The 12,513-nt window shown below is 43.7% G+C and overlaps 1 protein-coding gene across 1 annotated transcript in view; it reads left to right on the forward strand.

Moving 5' to 3' along the window:
* The window catches only part of ZZEF1 (zinc finger ZZ-type and EF-hand domain containing 1), a 48,588-nt gene extending 37,885 nt beyond the window's left edge, over positions 1–10,703 (forward strand). The window contains exons 48-55 of the mRNA XM_072353443.1: positions 640–999; positions 2,344–2,487; positions 3,259–3,427; positions 4,865–4,963; positions 5,553–5,718; positions 6,721–6,871; positions 7,381–7,452; positions 7,677–10,703. Coding sequence (XP_072209544.1) covers positions 640–999; positions 2,344–2,487; positions 3,259–3,427; positions 4,865–4,963; positions 5,553–5,718; positions 6,721–6,871; positions 7,381–7,452; positions 7,677–7,751 — 1,236 coding nt within the window. The 3' untranslated portion in view covers positions 7,752–10,703. The remainder of the gene's footprint in view (positions 1–639; positions 1,000–2,343; positions 2,488–3,258; positions 3,428–4,864; positions 4,964–5,552; positions 5,719–6,720; positions 6,872–7,380; positions 7,453–7,676) is intronic.
* Positions 10,704–12,513: the final 1,810 nt, after the last annotated feature.

A 12,513-nucleotide genomic window follows, 5' to 3' on the forward strand; every position in this document is an offset into this window, starting at 1 on the left:
CAAGCTGAGGTTTTGCATTCCATCGTGTTGTTATACAGCTTTTTGCTTTAATTTGGGTGCTGGTTCCTGGCCAAGTGGCATCACCAGCACAATAGTGTATCAGCTGCATCACAAACAGGATTGAGGGCTTCCTGAAGTAGTTTCAAGCAATTGTAATAAAAATGTTGGATGTTAACAGCAGTTCATACAGGGTTCATCAAATATCCAGCCCTGAAAACACTCCAAACCTGAGGAACCCAATGTTCTTGATTTAAATCACGCTTGGATGAAATGATCTACAAAGTTCCTCTTAATTTACACCTTTCTGTGATTGCATGCTAGGGTCACAAATAGTGTGGTACTGCTTTACTGCTGTGGTACTGCTTTACTGCTGTAGTTCAGCTTAAGCTAACACTTTAGGTTAGAATTCAAACTGTTGTTCCTGATGATACATACAATCACAAGTTTATTGGTTTATTGAGGAGTTCTGTCTTTGTACATGATAAATCATGCTGTGTTCTCCCTGATGTGTCTAGATTTTAGTGTGTATAAGACAAATTAATGTGTAAATTCAGCTCGTAGCCTGATGGACTGGTTAGATATCCAAACAAAAGGAAGTACATTTTTGAGAGCCTGTTTTCAACCTTCTTTCTTTTGCAGTCAAAGCCTGTACTCTGTGATAAAGCAACAGAAGAGACCAATCCAGTTGCCCAGAAACTGATAACTAACACAGAGAGTGATCTACAGCTTAGTTATGCCAAGCAACGGCGCACAAAGAGCTCCATCCTCTTGCACAAGGAGCTGGACTCCAGAAGCAAAAAGGCTGTGAGGGACTACCTGTATCGTGTAAATGAGGCGACTGCTGTTCTTTATGCCAGGCATGTGCTGGCATCACTGTTGGCTGAATGGCCAGATGATGTGGCAATAAACGAGGAAGTCCTGGATCTTAGTGGCCCAGCCCATATGACATACATACTGGACATGCTTATGCAGCTAGAGGAAAAGCAGTTATGGGAAAAAGTAAGTGGATTTTACTTCTGCATGTGAACAAGCCCTACATTCCATTCTCTGACTAACAAAAATATGTGCAGTTCCTTTTTTTAAACTATATTGAAACTCCAAAATGAAAATTAGTTCTGAAAAAGTAGTTGGAATCTGTCAGTGTCTTAACATACTGATTTTTGTTAACAGCAAATGAGAAAGCTGGCTCCCTGGAGACTGTTCTGTCATTTATATGGAGAAATAAATCTTGTAGAGAAATTGGTCACATAGGCAGTTCGTTCTGAAAGCTGTTTTTTGTTAGATCTCAATATTGTAATACCTGCAGCTCCACTGACGATTAGTATGGTGGAAGTGATCTTAGAATTTGAATAGAACACTCTAATGAAAATGTCAGCCAAATGCTTCGCAGCAGACGAAGCGAATCAAGTGCTAGAATTCTTCAAAGAAGGAAATAGAAATAAAACAGAAGGCATCAGTGCACTGCTGAACTGATACTGTGCTCTCATCTGGACTGCAGCACGCTGCCTGACTCCCTCATCTCATTTTATAACACGATTTAGTTCAACTGAAAGAGATCTGCAGAAGGGTGGCAGGGGTTATTGCAGCCATGAAGGAACTTGTATGCTAGGAGCCAACTGGATTTCTTGGTTCCTGGGGCAATAAGAGAGGAGGAGTAATAAAAATTCTGTTCCTCATTCTCTGTAGTTCTGAAGCAGCATGGAGAAAGTAAACAGCAAGTCTTATTCACTGGCCCTCCCGGTAAGAAAACAAAGGAGTGTCAGATTAAGGTAGTCAGCGGCGGATCCAAAACAAACCAAAAGAGCTGGGTCTTGACACAGCGTGTCATTAGAGTTGGTGCCACGGGGTGTTTATATAGGATCAGAAAATGACAGGATGAACTGATGTAATGAAAGTCTGTTAAAGCATATTAAATGCAAAGGTGTGGCCTCTGATTTAGGCTATTCTGCAAGTTTACAGAGGCAAAGAATGCACTCAGGGAACTATGCTGCGTACTTCCTGTGTTTTTGTATTCCTTTTCCTAAAAAATCTCCTAGTGACTGATTTGGAGGCGAACCTTTTGGCCTGAGCTAGACTGGCTAGCTTTACTGGAGGGAGGAGTTATAAAACTGTAGGTAAAGCAATGCAATGGGTTCCTGTAATGGCCCTGAGGAATGAGACTCATGATGAAGAGCTTTGTTCTTAGCATTTGTGGAAAGAGCTGTTAGATATCAGTGGTGAGTTTGTCCTTCCTGCTGGTTCCTCAAGTCTCTCTCTGGCTGCAAATGTGTCCATCATCAGCATGCGAGTGCAGCAGTGTTGTTTTGGTAGCAAGTTGTGTTTATGCGATGTGTTGCTTCTCAGATTCTGCAGAAAGTACTGCTCGGATGCAATGAAAGCATGCTGGGAACAATGGCACTGACAGCTTGCCAGTTCATGGAGGAGCCTGGAATGGCCGTCCAGGTGCGCGAGTCAAAGCATCCTTACAACAACAATACCAATTTTGAGGTAAGTTCTGCTTGTTTTGCAGCACAGTGGGATTATGTGACTTGAAGACAGAAATACCAAGGTGGCTGGAGCAAAGCGTCACAATGTTCCCTGTGTATAACCATATGGCTTCTATGCTTGGAGCACTTGTGGAATAACCTGTTCTGGAATCGTTTTGAAGGCTGACTGCAGCCTTGCCCTGTGCAGAAATATGTTCAATAAGGCACTTGGATGTGGAAAAATTCATAACTTAAATGGTTCTAATATGCATGTGTTTGAAGCAGCACATACACTTAAACAAGTGCGGGGCATTCATGAAGGCATATTGCCGCCTTTCATCCAAAGGTCTGTTTCAATTGACCTATTACTTTCTTAATGCCATTAGGTGAAATTAGGAGTGAAATGCTTATTTTTCTTCTTATTTGCTCATGCAGATGTAGTGATTACTACCTGTGGGCAGTCTTAGGATTTCTGACTTCCATACAGCTGTGACTTTTGACTTTTTAAGGGCATGTAAACCTTTGGAATCTGACAGTAGGGTTGGTATCAGCAATGAATATTACCTTCAAAAATACAAAGCATTGCCAGTAATTAATTTTACACTCTTAACACCAATAGGCCACACTTTGCAGTTGTTAAATTAACTGCTGGTGAAACTTAACAAAGAATTTTTCCCCTCCCATGGAAGCACTGTAATAGTCCTTCTACCCCTTTTGTTTGTAGGGTGTAAGTTAAATAGCTTCTTGACAATGTAGTGTTACAAGATGCAAAGATCACATGTTTATTTCTCAGGATAAAGTTCAAATTCCCGGTGCTATCTACCTCTCAATCAAATTTGACTCTCAGTGTAATACAGAAGAAGGCTGTGATGAGTTGCTCATGTCCAGCAGCAGCGATTTCCAGCAGGACCGGCACAGCTTCAGTGGCTCTCCACAGAAATGGAACGACTTTGAGCTTCCAGGTGAATATAAACTGTCTTAAAGAGCAAGAGGCGAATTGCAGAGATCTGGCACTGCAGAGGAAAACTACTGAAATATGACAGTTCAATGTGGATGATACTGATGTATGGGGAAAAAAACTCCTTTTCTTGTCCCGTTCTTTGCTCTGACAGGCTTCTCCCACATTTGCTTTTTCAAAAATGGGCTTATCTGTTGCTCTGCCACTTGACACATTCCATACTGTTTTACTTCTGACCTTTTCTTCCCCACCTCACTCAGAGCAGTCACTTAGCTACTGGAAACAAATTTTCATCTTGATTCCATTCCAGCGCAGTCCTTGTTCTGCACGATACTCGCATTGTTTCTGCCTTGTCTGACTTTCCACAGGAAGCACATTTTTTTAAGCAGATAGGCTTATCTCTCGTCTCTGTGCTCTACTAGTGCTCAGAGCAAACACAGAGAGCGTGCCAATGCCTTGTCTCCAGTTGTTGCCACTGAGCACAGCTGAAAAAATCCCTCACTTCGCTGACAAGCTCAGCCCGTGTTCTGTAGGAACATAATTGATAACATGCTATAGAAAATGCCATCGGTCTGAAGGGCTGTGTGGAGAAAACTGCATGGTTCCCGTGCTGCTTATGTTAAGCTTTGTTAACCCACTGAGCTCTGGAGCTTTTCACGTGTACCGTCAGTAAATAGATGTAGGAACTTCCACAGATTGGGTTGCAAAGTTCTAGCTGGAAATCAATGTGCATAGAAGCATTTTGGATTTTTATGAACCTTTTTTCCTTCCTCCTCTTCCTCCCAAATAGCTGCAGAGGTTTGCCAGGAAACTGAACTTTGAGGCCCATTGTTTTGGAGCAGCCTTGGCTGTGAAACTTGAGATTCACCCTGTGAACCTTCAGCTCCATCCAAAGCTCTCTGGATCGGGTCTCTTGGTTTCCCTCAGCAGCCTTTAGCTGATCCCTGGCACCAGGAGGCTTCTTTGCATCTGGGGACAGGGCTTTTTGCAGGCTATCATTGCTGCTTAGGAGTAAGAGTGAGCAGTGGCTCCATTTTGTGTTGGAAATGGGAAAATAGATGGGCTTATTTATTTATTTGCTTGCTTGTTTTTAATTACTAATACTGATTTTTAAACTTGGCTGCCCAGGTAGAAGTTATTGTATAAATCACAGCTGATCTGTAGCTCACGGAGGAAAAGTGGAGTTGAGCTGCTTGTCCATAACCCCCTCTTGTTCTCTGGAATTGGCAGCAATGTGAGAGATGTTATCCTGCCTGTATTTGTGTGCAGCATTTTGCTTCAGCTCTGTGCACTTCATCGTTACAAAAAAGCAGATCATCACTTCCCTTGAATGATGACGACTAGGATGAATTTATTGTCATGAAGAACTGAATAAAAGAGTATTAGTGGTAGCAAACCTAGATGGTAGTAACGTGGATTTCCTCCCTTTCCTTGTACACAGGAGATACTCTCTATTACCGATTCACTTCTGACATGAGCAACACGGAGTGGGGCTATAAGTTTACAGTGACAGCAGGTCATCTGGGCAGGTTTCAGACAGGTAAGCACTGTTCAGAATGTATCTGGAAGGGCTTCTTGCAGTTGTGCCAAACTTGCCTTTATCTGGCTTTGGGTTTTGGTTATTTTTTGACTTGGAATCTGCTTCCTTCAGTGTTTTGGAAATAGGTGATTTGTCTCATTCGGATTAAAACTTGACTGATGTCTCTTATTTGCTGTGACTTCATGCTGGAAATACCAAATCTTTATAGAGATGTAGAGAAAACAATTACAATAATATTACTTGCATTCAAAGTCTCGTTATATGACAGTAATTACACACAGGATTTAGTGAACAGTCCCAGGTGCCATAATTGGAAACAGATATCATTTTAATTGCCTTTTTAACAAGTAGCTGTCCATTAGGAAAGACCGTTTCTTGCTCTAATTTGTAGATATAGCCTGGAAGTTAGTTTATTTTAGAATTTAAATGTTTTTAATGGAAATGAAGCTAATTTGTAAGCAGCAAACCCTACTGCACATCACACGCTGCTGAGGGCCTGGTTTTGGTTATCCTTATATGGGCAAAACTTCGATTTGTTCAGTGTTTTTATTCTTTTTAATTTGTTCTATGTTTTTTTTATCTTCACCAGGGTTTGAAATCCTAAAGCAGATGCTGTCTGAAGAAAGGGTAATTCCTCACCTCCCGCTGGCCAGAATCTGGGAATGGCAGGTGGGGGTGGCGTGCCGTCAGACTGGCCACCAGCGCCTGAAGGCCATCCACTTGCTGCTGAAGATCGTGCAGTGCAGTGCCCAAAGGTGAGCGTGTCGTTCTGCACTTCACCCTGTGTTTGATTTGTACCATTGCAAAGCCTGACAGTGCCTTTCAAAAAGGGTGGGTGTGCGTGGTGTGGGTATTCCTTCTGAAAATAGCTGGTGAAGCGTTGAGACTTCATAGTCCTGGAAATGTGCATGGTTGCATTAACTCAGCAGCTCAGTATCAGTGCTGATACTTATCTCAGTTGTACCCTTTTGGTTTAGAGCAAACTAAATGAAAGGACAGAATTCTACTAGCATACATGGATTAAAGAACGCAGGTCAAAAAGTGCATTCTATCAATTGCATAGAAGTACTCTCTTTACATTTTTAACACACCAATCTGCATTCAAGTCTGCTGTTATTTTTGTTGATTTTCCATCAGAAAACGTCTGCTTTGTCCCACAGACGACTGATTTAATCACTAAAAGATCAAGTCTGCATTGAGCTTACAATATTTTTCTTGTCTTAATCTGATGATGGATTCCCTCCCCCACTATGAACGATATTTATCATCCTGTCTGCGTAATAAGTGATGTCTGAACTGACTTGCTTTATCTCAGGAGTAGGAAGGAGGCAGGGTTGGAGCTATTTGAAATGAACAATGTCTACCCAAAGCAAGAGTGTCAGCTGCCCGGTGCTGGGCTTTGGTGTTGTGCAATTTCCAGCAGGGGAGCTGAAGCATTAAGCAAAAGGACGTTGGTGGTTGTTTTAAAGCTCTCATTTGAGGAGGCTGCTGAGTTTCAGAAAAGTCATTTAGATCCATTCATGGATATGAGATTTTCTTCACTTCGCTGGTTCAGAATGAAGTTTGCTGTGCTGAAACACCTGACTGAATTTAGATCATTTAAATGCTTCTACTTCTCCCTTCCTTCATACGTTTAACTTTTGAAACGTATGGGTTTGTTCTTTTAAACTGGGCTGGTGTGGGCGTGTTGTTTTTTCCCAGGAGAAGGCATCAAGATCATGGATACTCACTGCTTTATTTCAATGACCTTTTTCCAGGGACTGTGACCTCACGTTGCTGAAGCCACTTTGGCAGCTTTTCACCCATATGGAAAACAACATATGTCATGATGTGACCAAGCCTGGTATTCTCCTTCCTCTTCATCGTGCACTTGCAGAACTCTTTTTTGTTACAGAAAACAGAGTTACTGTAAGCAGTTCCTTTATTTATATCCCTCCTGTCCCCAGGGCTGCAGTTCAGTGTCAGGCTAAATGCAGTTTTCCTTTGTCTTGGCAAAGTACTTCAGAGCTTTTGTGTACTTGAGGAATATGGGCAGCTTTTTCTTGTGGAGTCTGGTAGCAAGTTCTAATAGAGGGGAATAATATAGTCGCACTATCCATCATGGGTCTGTAAGTAACAGTCATGACTCTTCCTTGGGCAATTAAGGCGTGATCTCTTAATTCTGAGAGGAATGCAGATTTAATGATGAATTTGAAGGGATCTGAATTTGGTTCTCGTTGGGTTGATTTTGCTCGTTACCTAATGAACTGTCTGTTATGAACTGGTTTCTGTGATCACAAACTGTTCCAGGCCAGGAGTCTTGCATGGAGTTCAGGGGCCTTTGATTAGGGACTGTTATAATGATCAGCATTTTAATATTAATTAGGATGATATCTTTGGTAGAAGTGTTGGTGCTCATTAAATGCTTTGTGTTGCAGGAGCTTGGATCTCTACAGGAGTATTTGCTTGCCTTAAATTCTGAAGATCATCTTCATCGCTGCACAGCACAGGTAATAACAAGGCTGCACAACCCCTCAGGTACATTTTTGTAGTGTTTTCTGGCAGACAGAAGTAGCAGAAAGGTTTGATTGCGCAGCAGCAGATAGAAGTAGGGCGGTATTTTAATAATTCCTATTAAAATTCATACTGGGATTTCTTTGCCCTTTTGAACAGGGTAAAACGTTTGCGATGTGGTAGATGTGACTCTGTTGTTTCTTTTTCTTCTCCCTTCCAGGCCCTGAGAAACATTGCTGCTATCAGCCTTGCCATTAACTATCCAAACAAATCAACAAGTTTCTGGAATGTTTAATACTGGCTCAGGCCGGAGTGCATGGGATAGAGTAGTTTGTCCATAGGAACCTTGGAACAAACATCTTAACTCCGATCAGGAAAAGTTCCTTCAGCTTCAGTGTATGAGCACTCTGCAGCCTTCCTTTCTTCCACCTTGATGTAGAATTTGTAAAAGTAAAAGCGCACTTTGATGACAAAAAGCACATCTCGAAGTAACTCACGCGTCGCCTACAGTTATGTATGCACATATTGTAGCATGTTAGAGTAAACAAAACAGTTTTTGTTTTCGTTCAGAGGAAATAAACAAAAGAAGGTAAATGAAGTATGAGAATGGAAGGGCCCCCCCTGCATTGGTATGGGCTGCTCCCAAGGAAAATTGATTGGTGGAACCTGAAAGCTTTGAAAGTGTTGCTGAATTGAAGGATGCCATCAGCAGCATCTGTTTACCAATGGAGTGAAACAGGCAAACCAGAATCTGGTGGGCTGATGTGGAAATGGTCCACACTTGAATCATGCCATGCTTGCTTCTGCTTTGAAGGCTACTACGTGGGGAAAAGAACTTTTAATGGTAATCTACGGGTTGCAGAACAAATTCTGGGTGATTGCATAGCAGTTAAAGGATTCCAGAGCATCCTTGTGCAAGAGATTAATGTTTCTCCTGTTCTTTGACTCAATCAACTGGATCATCTGTTCTTACCTTAATTTATCTCTGATGGTTTATTCCAAATAGTACGTTGTTCTAGCACGGATTGCAAAGGCTGGCCTCCTTCACTTAGCAGTGCTGAGATGAGGAACTGAGAAACCTGCCTATTTCTCAAAGGTCGTATCATTACAAGAAATTATTCAGGAGAGATTTTTTTGTGTTTTACAAGTACTGGTGGCATACAGAGGGCCTTCTTAGCAATGCTGGGAACTCGAGCTTCCAGCTCTCTGGGTTGGGAGTTAATGATCAATCTCACCTTACACAGCAATAACTGTATTAATGGACGTGGAATGAATTGCAGGCCTTCTACATTGAAATAAATTGGCTTTTTTCCTGTTCAAGCTACACTGGTTATTCCCTTTCCAAAGAGTACAAAGAACATAGAAGGATCTGGGGATGTGTTTTGTGTTTCATCTTGTCAGGTATGAATCCAGAGAAACTTCTAATGATCGTTGTTCAGTTCCCTTCCTCGCTTCATCATTAAACTCCTAAAGAGGCAACCAAAATCTTCAGTAGTGGAGTTTAGCAAACTGTAAGTTGTGTAATGGCAAGGCTCTGTCAGAAGGGAATGTGCTTGGTGCCTACATAGCATTGTGTGCTGAGCACGTGAGCTTTTGTGGATGGCCTCTGAACAGACGGGCTTACCAGCCAGGGCTGGATGTACTTTAAGGGTGATCCCATCTGCACAGTGTGCATCCCCCTTTCCTTGGATGACCTCTGGCGTTGTAGTTAAAGATGTGTTGGCTTCTTTCTGTTCAGCCAGGGGACTGTGAGTGAATGCTGCTTCAGGGGACGATGGTGAACCAGGCTGGCAGTATTCTGCCTGAAAGACTAAAAGCTGAAGACCAAGCAGTGCAGTGCTGAAGCCATTTCCTTCAAGAATGAAGAGGCCCTCTTAGCCTGTGTAAATGCTAGAAGCCAGGAATAACATACTGCTTATCAAAGATGGAAAGGATGCAGAGAAATGCTGCTCTGAGACCCCTCCTTGAATGTACCTTAACTGAAAGCTAAAGCTCTTCCTTCCAGAAGGAGCTGACGATGGGAAGAGAATTACCAAAGTTGTGGCGTATCTTTAACGTGTGGATCGTTTTGTTCCCGCATCCGAGCAATGCATTGGAGTTTGCAGTCTCGCTGCAAGGGTGAGAAACCAGAGACTTCACACGTTCTAAAAGCGTGAGCAGATTCTGAGTTGCTGCACCAAGAGATGCTCAGTGTGCTTCAGGGACAGGTGAGCTCTTTGAAATTGCTCTTCTCGAGCAGTAGGACTTTTCCTATTCACTGCCTCAGTGTGAATCCGTGGCCAAGCAGCCAGGGATCTGCAACGGGCTGATTTGCTAGGGCATGTAGCATGCTGCTGAGATCTTCCTATGTTTTAGTCCGAGAAGGCTTTTTCTTTTTTCACATCAGGGATGAAGACTGTAAATAAAACCATTCGTAGAACCTGCGACGGCTCCGTCATAGTCACGTTCTTTCTGTTGGACTGCCTGTTTGCTTTCTGTCTGAAGACATGAGGCTGCAAGGATGACCAGGAGTGGCCAGCGATCCTCACTAGGCTCACCGCTTCCTTCCTCTACCAGCAGTAACTGGCCTTGAGAGTCACCTCCTTGCCCTGAGGGACTGCCTGTGGGAACCTTGTCCACTAACTGTTATTTCTACCCACTAGATGGAACTGAAGGACTGTGACCTGAGTTGACACTGAATCTGTTGCTGCCTTACAACTTCAATCATTCATCACAGATTTTTACGAGACAAAAACACTTGATAGTTTGGTTCTGTTTGTTTGTTGTTGTTTTTTTTTTCCCTCCTGATATTAAAGAGGATGAGATTACAGATCTAATAATACGTGATCAGTCGTATTTGGAGAATCCCCCAGCAGTTCCAAATGGATGGAGATGGTGATGCAGTAGAAAACTGGCTGGAAAACAGGAATGCTTAGGAAAAAAAATGTGCCTAATATGAAACCATCATAATGAAGTAGTTGTCCTGCCTGAATCACCTCTGATAGGCTCCAGAGAATCCACGCTGTTGGTACCGATCCCTTTGACTTGCTTTCATTAAACACTTAGAGAAGAGAGGTTTTATAATTTCTTTTATTACGGGTTTACTACTTTGCGATTTTTATCAGTTGTTTAAAAGTCTATCAAAAACCTTTTAGATTTATTCCGGTTCAGTTCAACGTGTACAAAGAAAGCTACAGATGTGGGTAAAATATGCAAATGCAGAGAAAATATATTGTAAAAATTCTATAAAAACAAAGCCGTGTCACGCAGTGTCTGTTCTTTGTTTGCTTCTCACTGCTAAATGCCTCGATGCACACTGAGACACCCAAGGTTTCCCCTATGAATCTTCGTTCTCTGTGCCTCTAAGTAAACCTGCTTGTCCTCGTGCATCTGCTCTCGTACCAAACTATGCAGGATACGTAGGACTGGAGTCTTCCTTTGAATTCCAGCCCTGCTGTTTACATTCCAGCAGCCTTATCCTAAAAACAAAGTTCTATCATGGCTACCTCTCGCTTTTGGTGCCTCTGTGTGTTTACTGGAGCCAAACCTGGAGCCCCAGCTGTTGCCCCATGTGGGGCTGAGATGTGCCCTGTGCAGTTCAGTGCTGCCTATTGGCAAAGCTGCCCCCCCTGCCCCCATTGGTCAGGGCTGATGTATTGAGCTCTTTCTACTTAGGAAAGCACAAGTAACAGGAAGCTGCTCCTCAGCTCGATCCCACTTCCCTGTCTGACCTTCTGTAAATCTTGCTGGTTTTTTTTAATGTTTGCAGTGCAAATATGCAGTATTTAACCTTGCGTTGTATGAAGAGGTGCTGGGGGGAGGGGAGTCAATTCTAGGAAAGCTAAAGAAATAGGAAATTAAAGCATCTGCCAATATTTGTCTTCTCCAACAAGAGGTGCGATGGCGGCACTGCTGGCAGGAGCGGCCTTCCATGTGCCTATGGCCAACAGCTGGGGCTGCAGCGCTCCTCTCTGATTGAACTAAAGGAGGAACGAAGGTGTGATGTAGCACACACCCACAGGTAGACTTGGGATGGGTTTTATTGCCCTGCAGCCCCAGCACAGCAGCTGGCGGGGAGTTCTCAAAGCGGCGCGTTTTTCTCTTGTGCCCATCTGCAAAGGCGCCGAAATAGAGCTGAGTTCCTGAGTCAGGAGCAGCACTGAGTCAGGGTCCCATCAGCTCGGGATGATCGTATCTGCAGCTCTACACATCACCCACCCACGGCCACTCATTAATCAGAAATGTCAGTGGTTCCGCTGGGCTTTGTGTCTTCCCAACAGTTGCCCGTACTTAGAGAAACGTTCCCATTCCTTCGTAGTATGAGAGTTAATAATTAAAGGAAGAGAAGAGCGCTTGGCTTTCCATTGGCCAGTGTGGGATTTTGTATCACACCTTTCTTGCCTTGCTTTGAAAAGCCCCTGGTCCCCACAGCACCTGATGGTCCCCGCAGGGCTCAGGAACCCTACGAGCTATTGTTGGCTGCTGCTGCAAGGAGATTTCATCTGCAAAGAAATGAAACAGACAGTTGCTTTCCAGCTTGTTCCTGCAAACACCCCGAGCTCTCGCCAGGCAGCAGCGCTGGGAACAGCCTGTGCTATGGGACCGGGAAGAGCCTGTTCCTAGTTGGGTGATGAGCAGCACAGCCCGGCTGCCACCCCCGCAGCTTCCAGCACTCGAAGGCAGCAGGAGGGGGACCGGCTTTAAAATGGTCTGACAGCCATAGGACGAGGGGAGGGATGGCTGTAAACTAAAAGAGCGGAGATGAAGATTGAATGTGAGGAGGAGATGCTTTACTCAGAGGGCTGCACTGCAGCCTGGAGCTGTGGGTGCCCCATCCCTGCAGGTACCCGAGGACAGCTGTGCACCCAGAGCTGCTTTTTCGGCTCCCCAACCTGCTCATAAACCGCCCTCGCTGAACGAGGAAGGACCTTGTGCAACCTTTTGTCAACAGGGCCTTCCCATTGCTATAGCTACGGCCCCTCTGCTGCTGGACACACCTGTTTGTTTTTCCAGCTCCGTTCTATTGCCTTTGAATTTCTCTGCCACCTAAACAAAAATAAGGAGAGCAGCGTTGCCCT

Source organism: Excalfactoria chinensis, chromosome 19, assembly GCF_039878825.1.
Source record: "Excalfactoria chinensis isolate bCotChi1 chromosome 19, bCotChi1.hap2, whole genome shotgun sequence".
NCBI lineage: Eukaryota > Metazoa > Chordata > Aves > Galliformes > Phasianidae > Excalfactoria > Excalfactoria chinensis.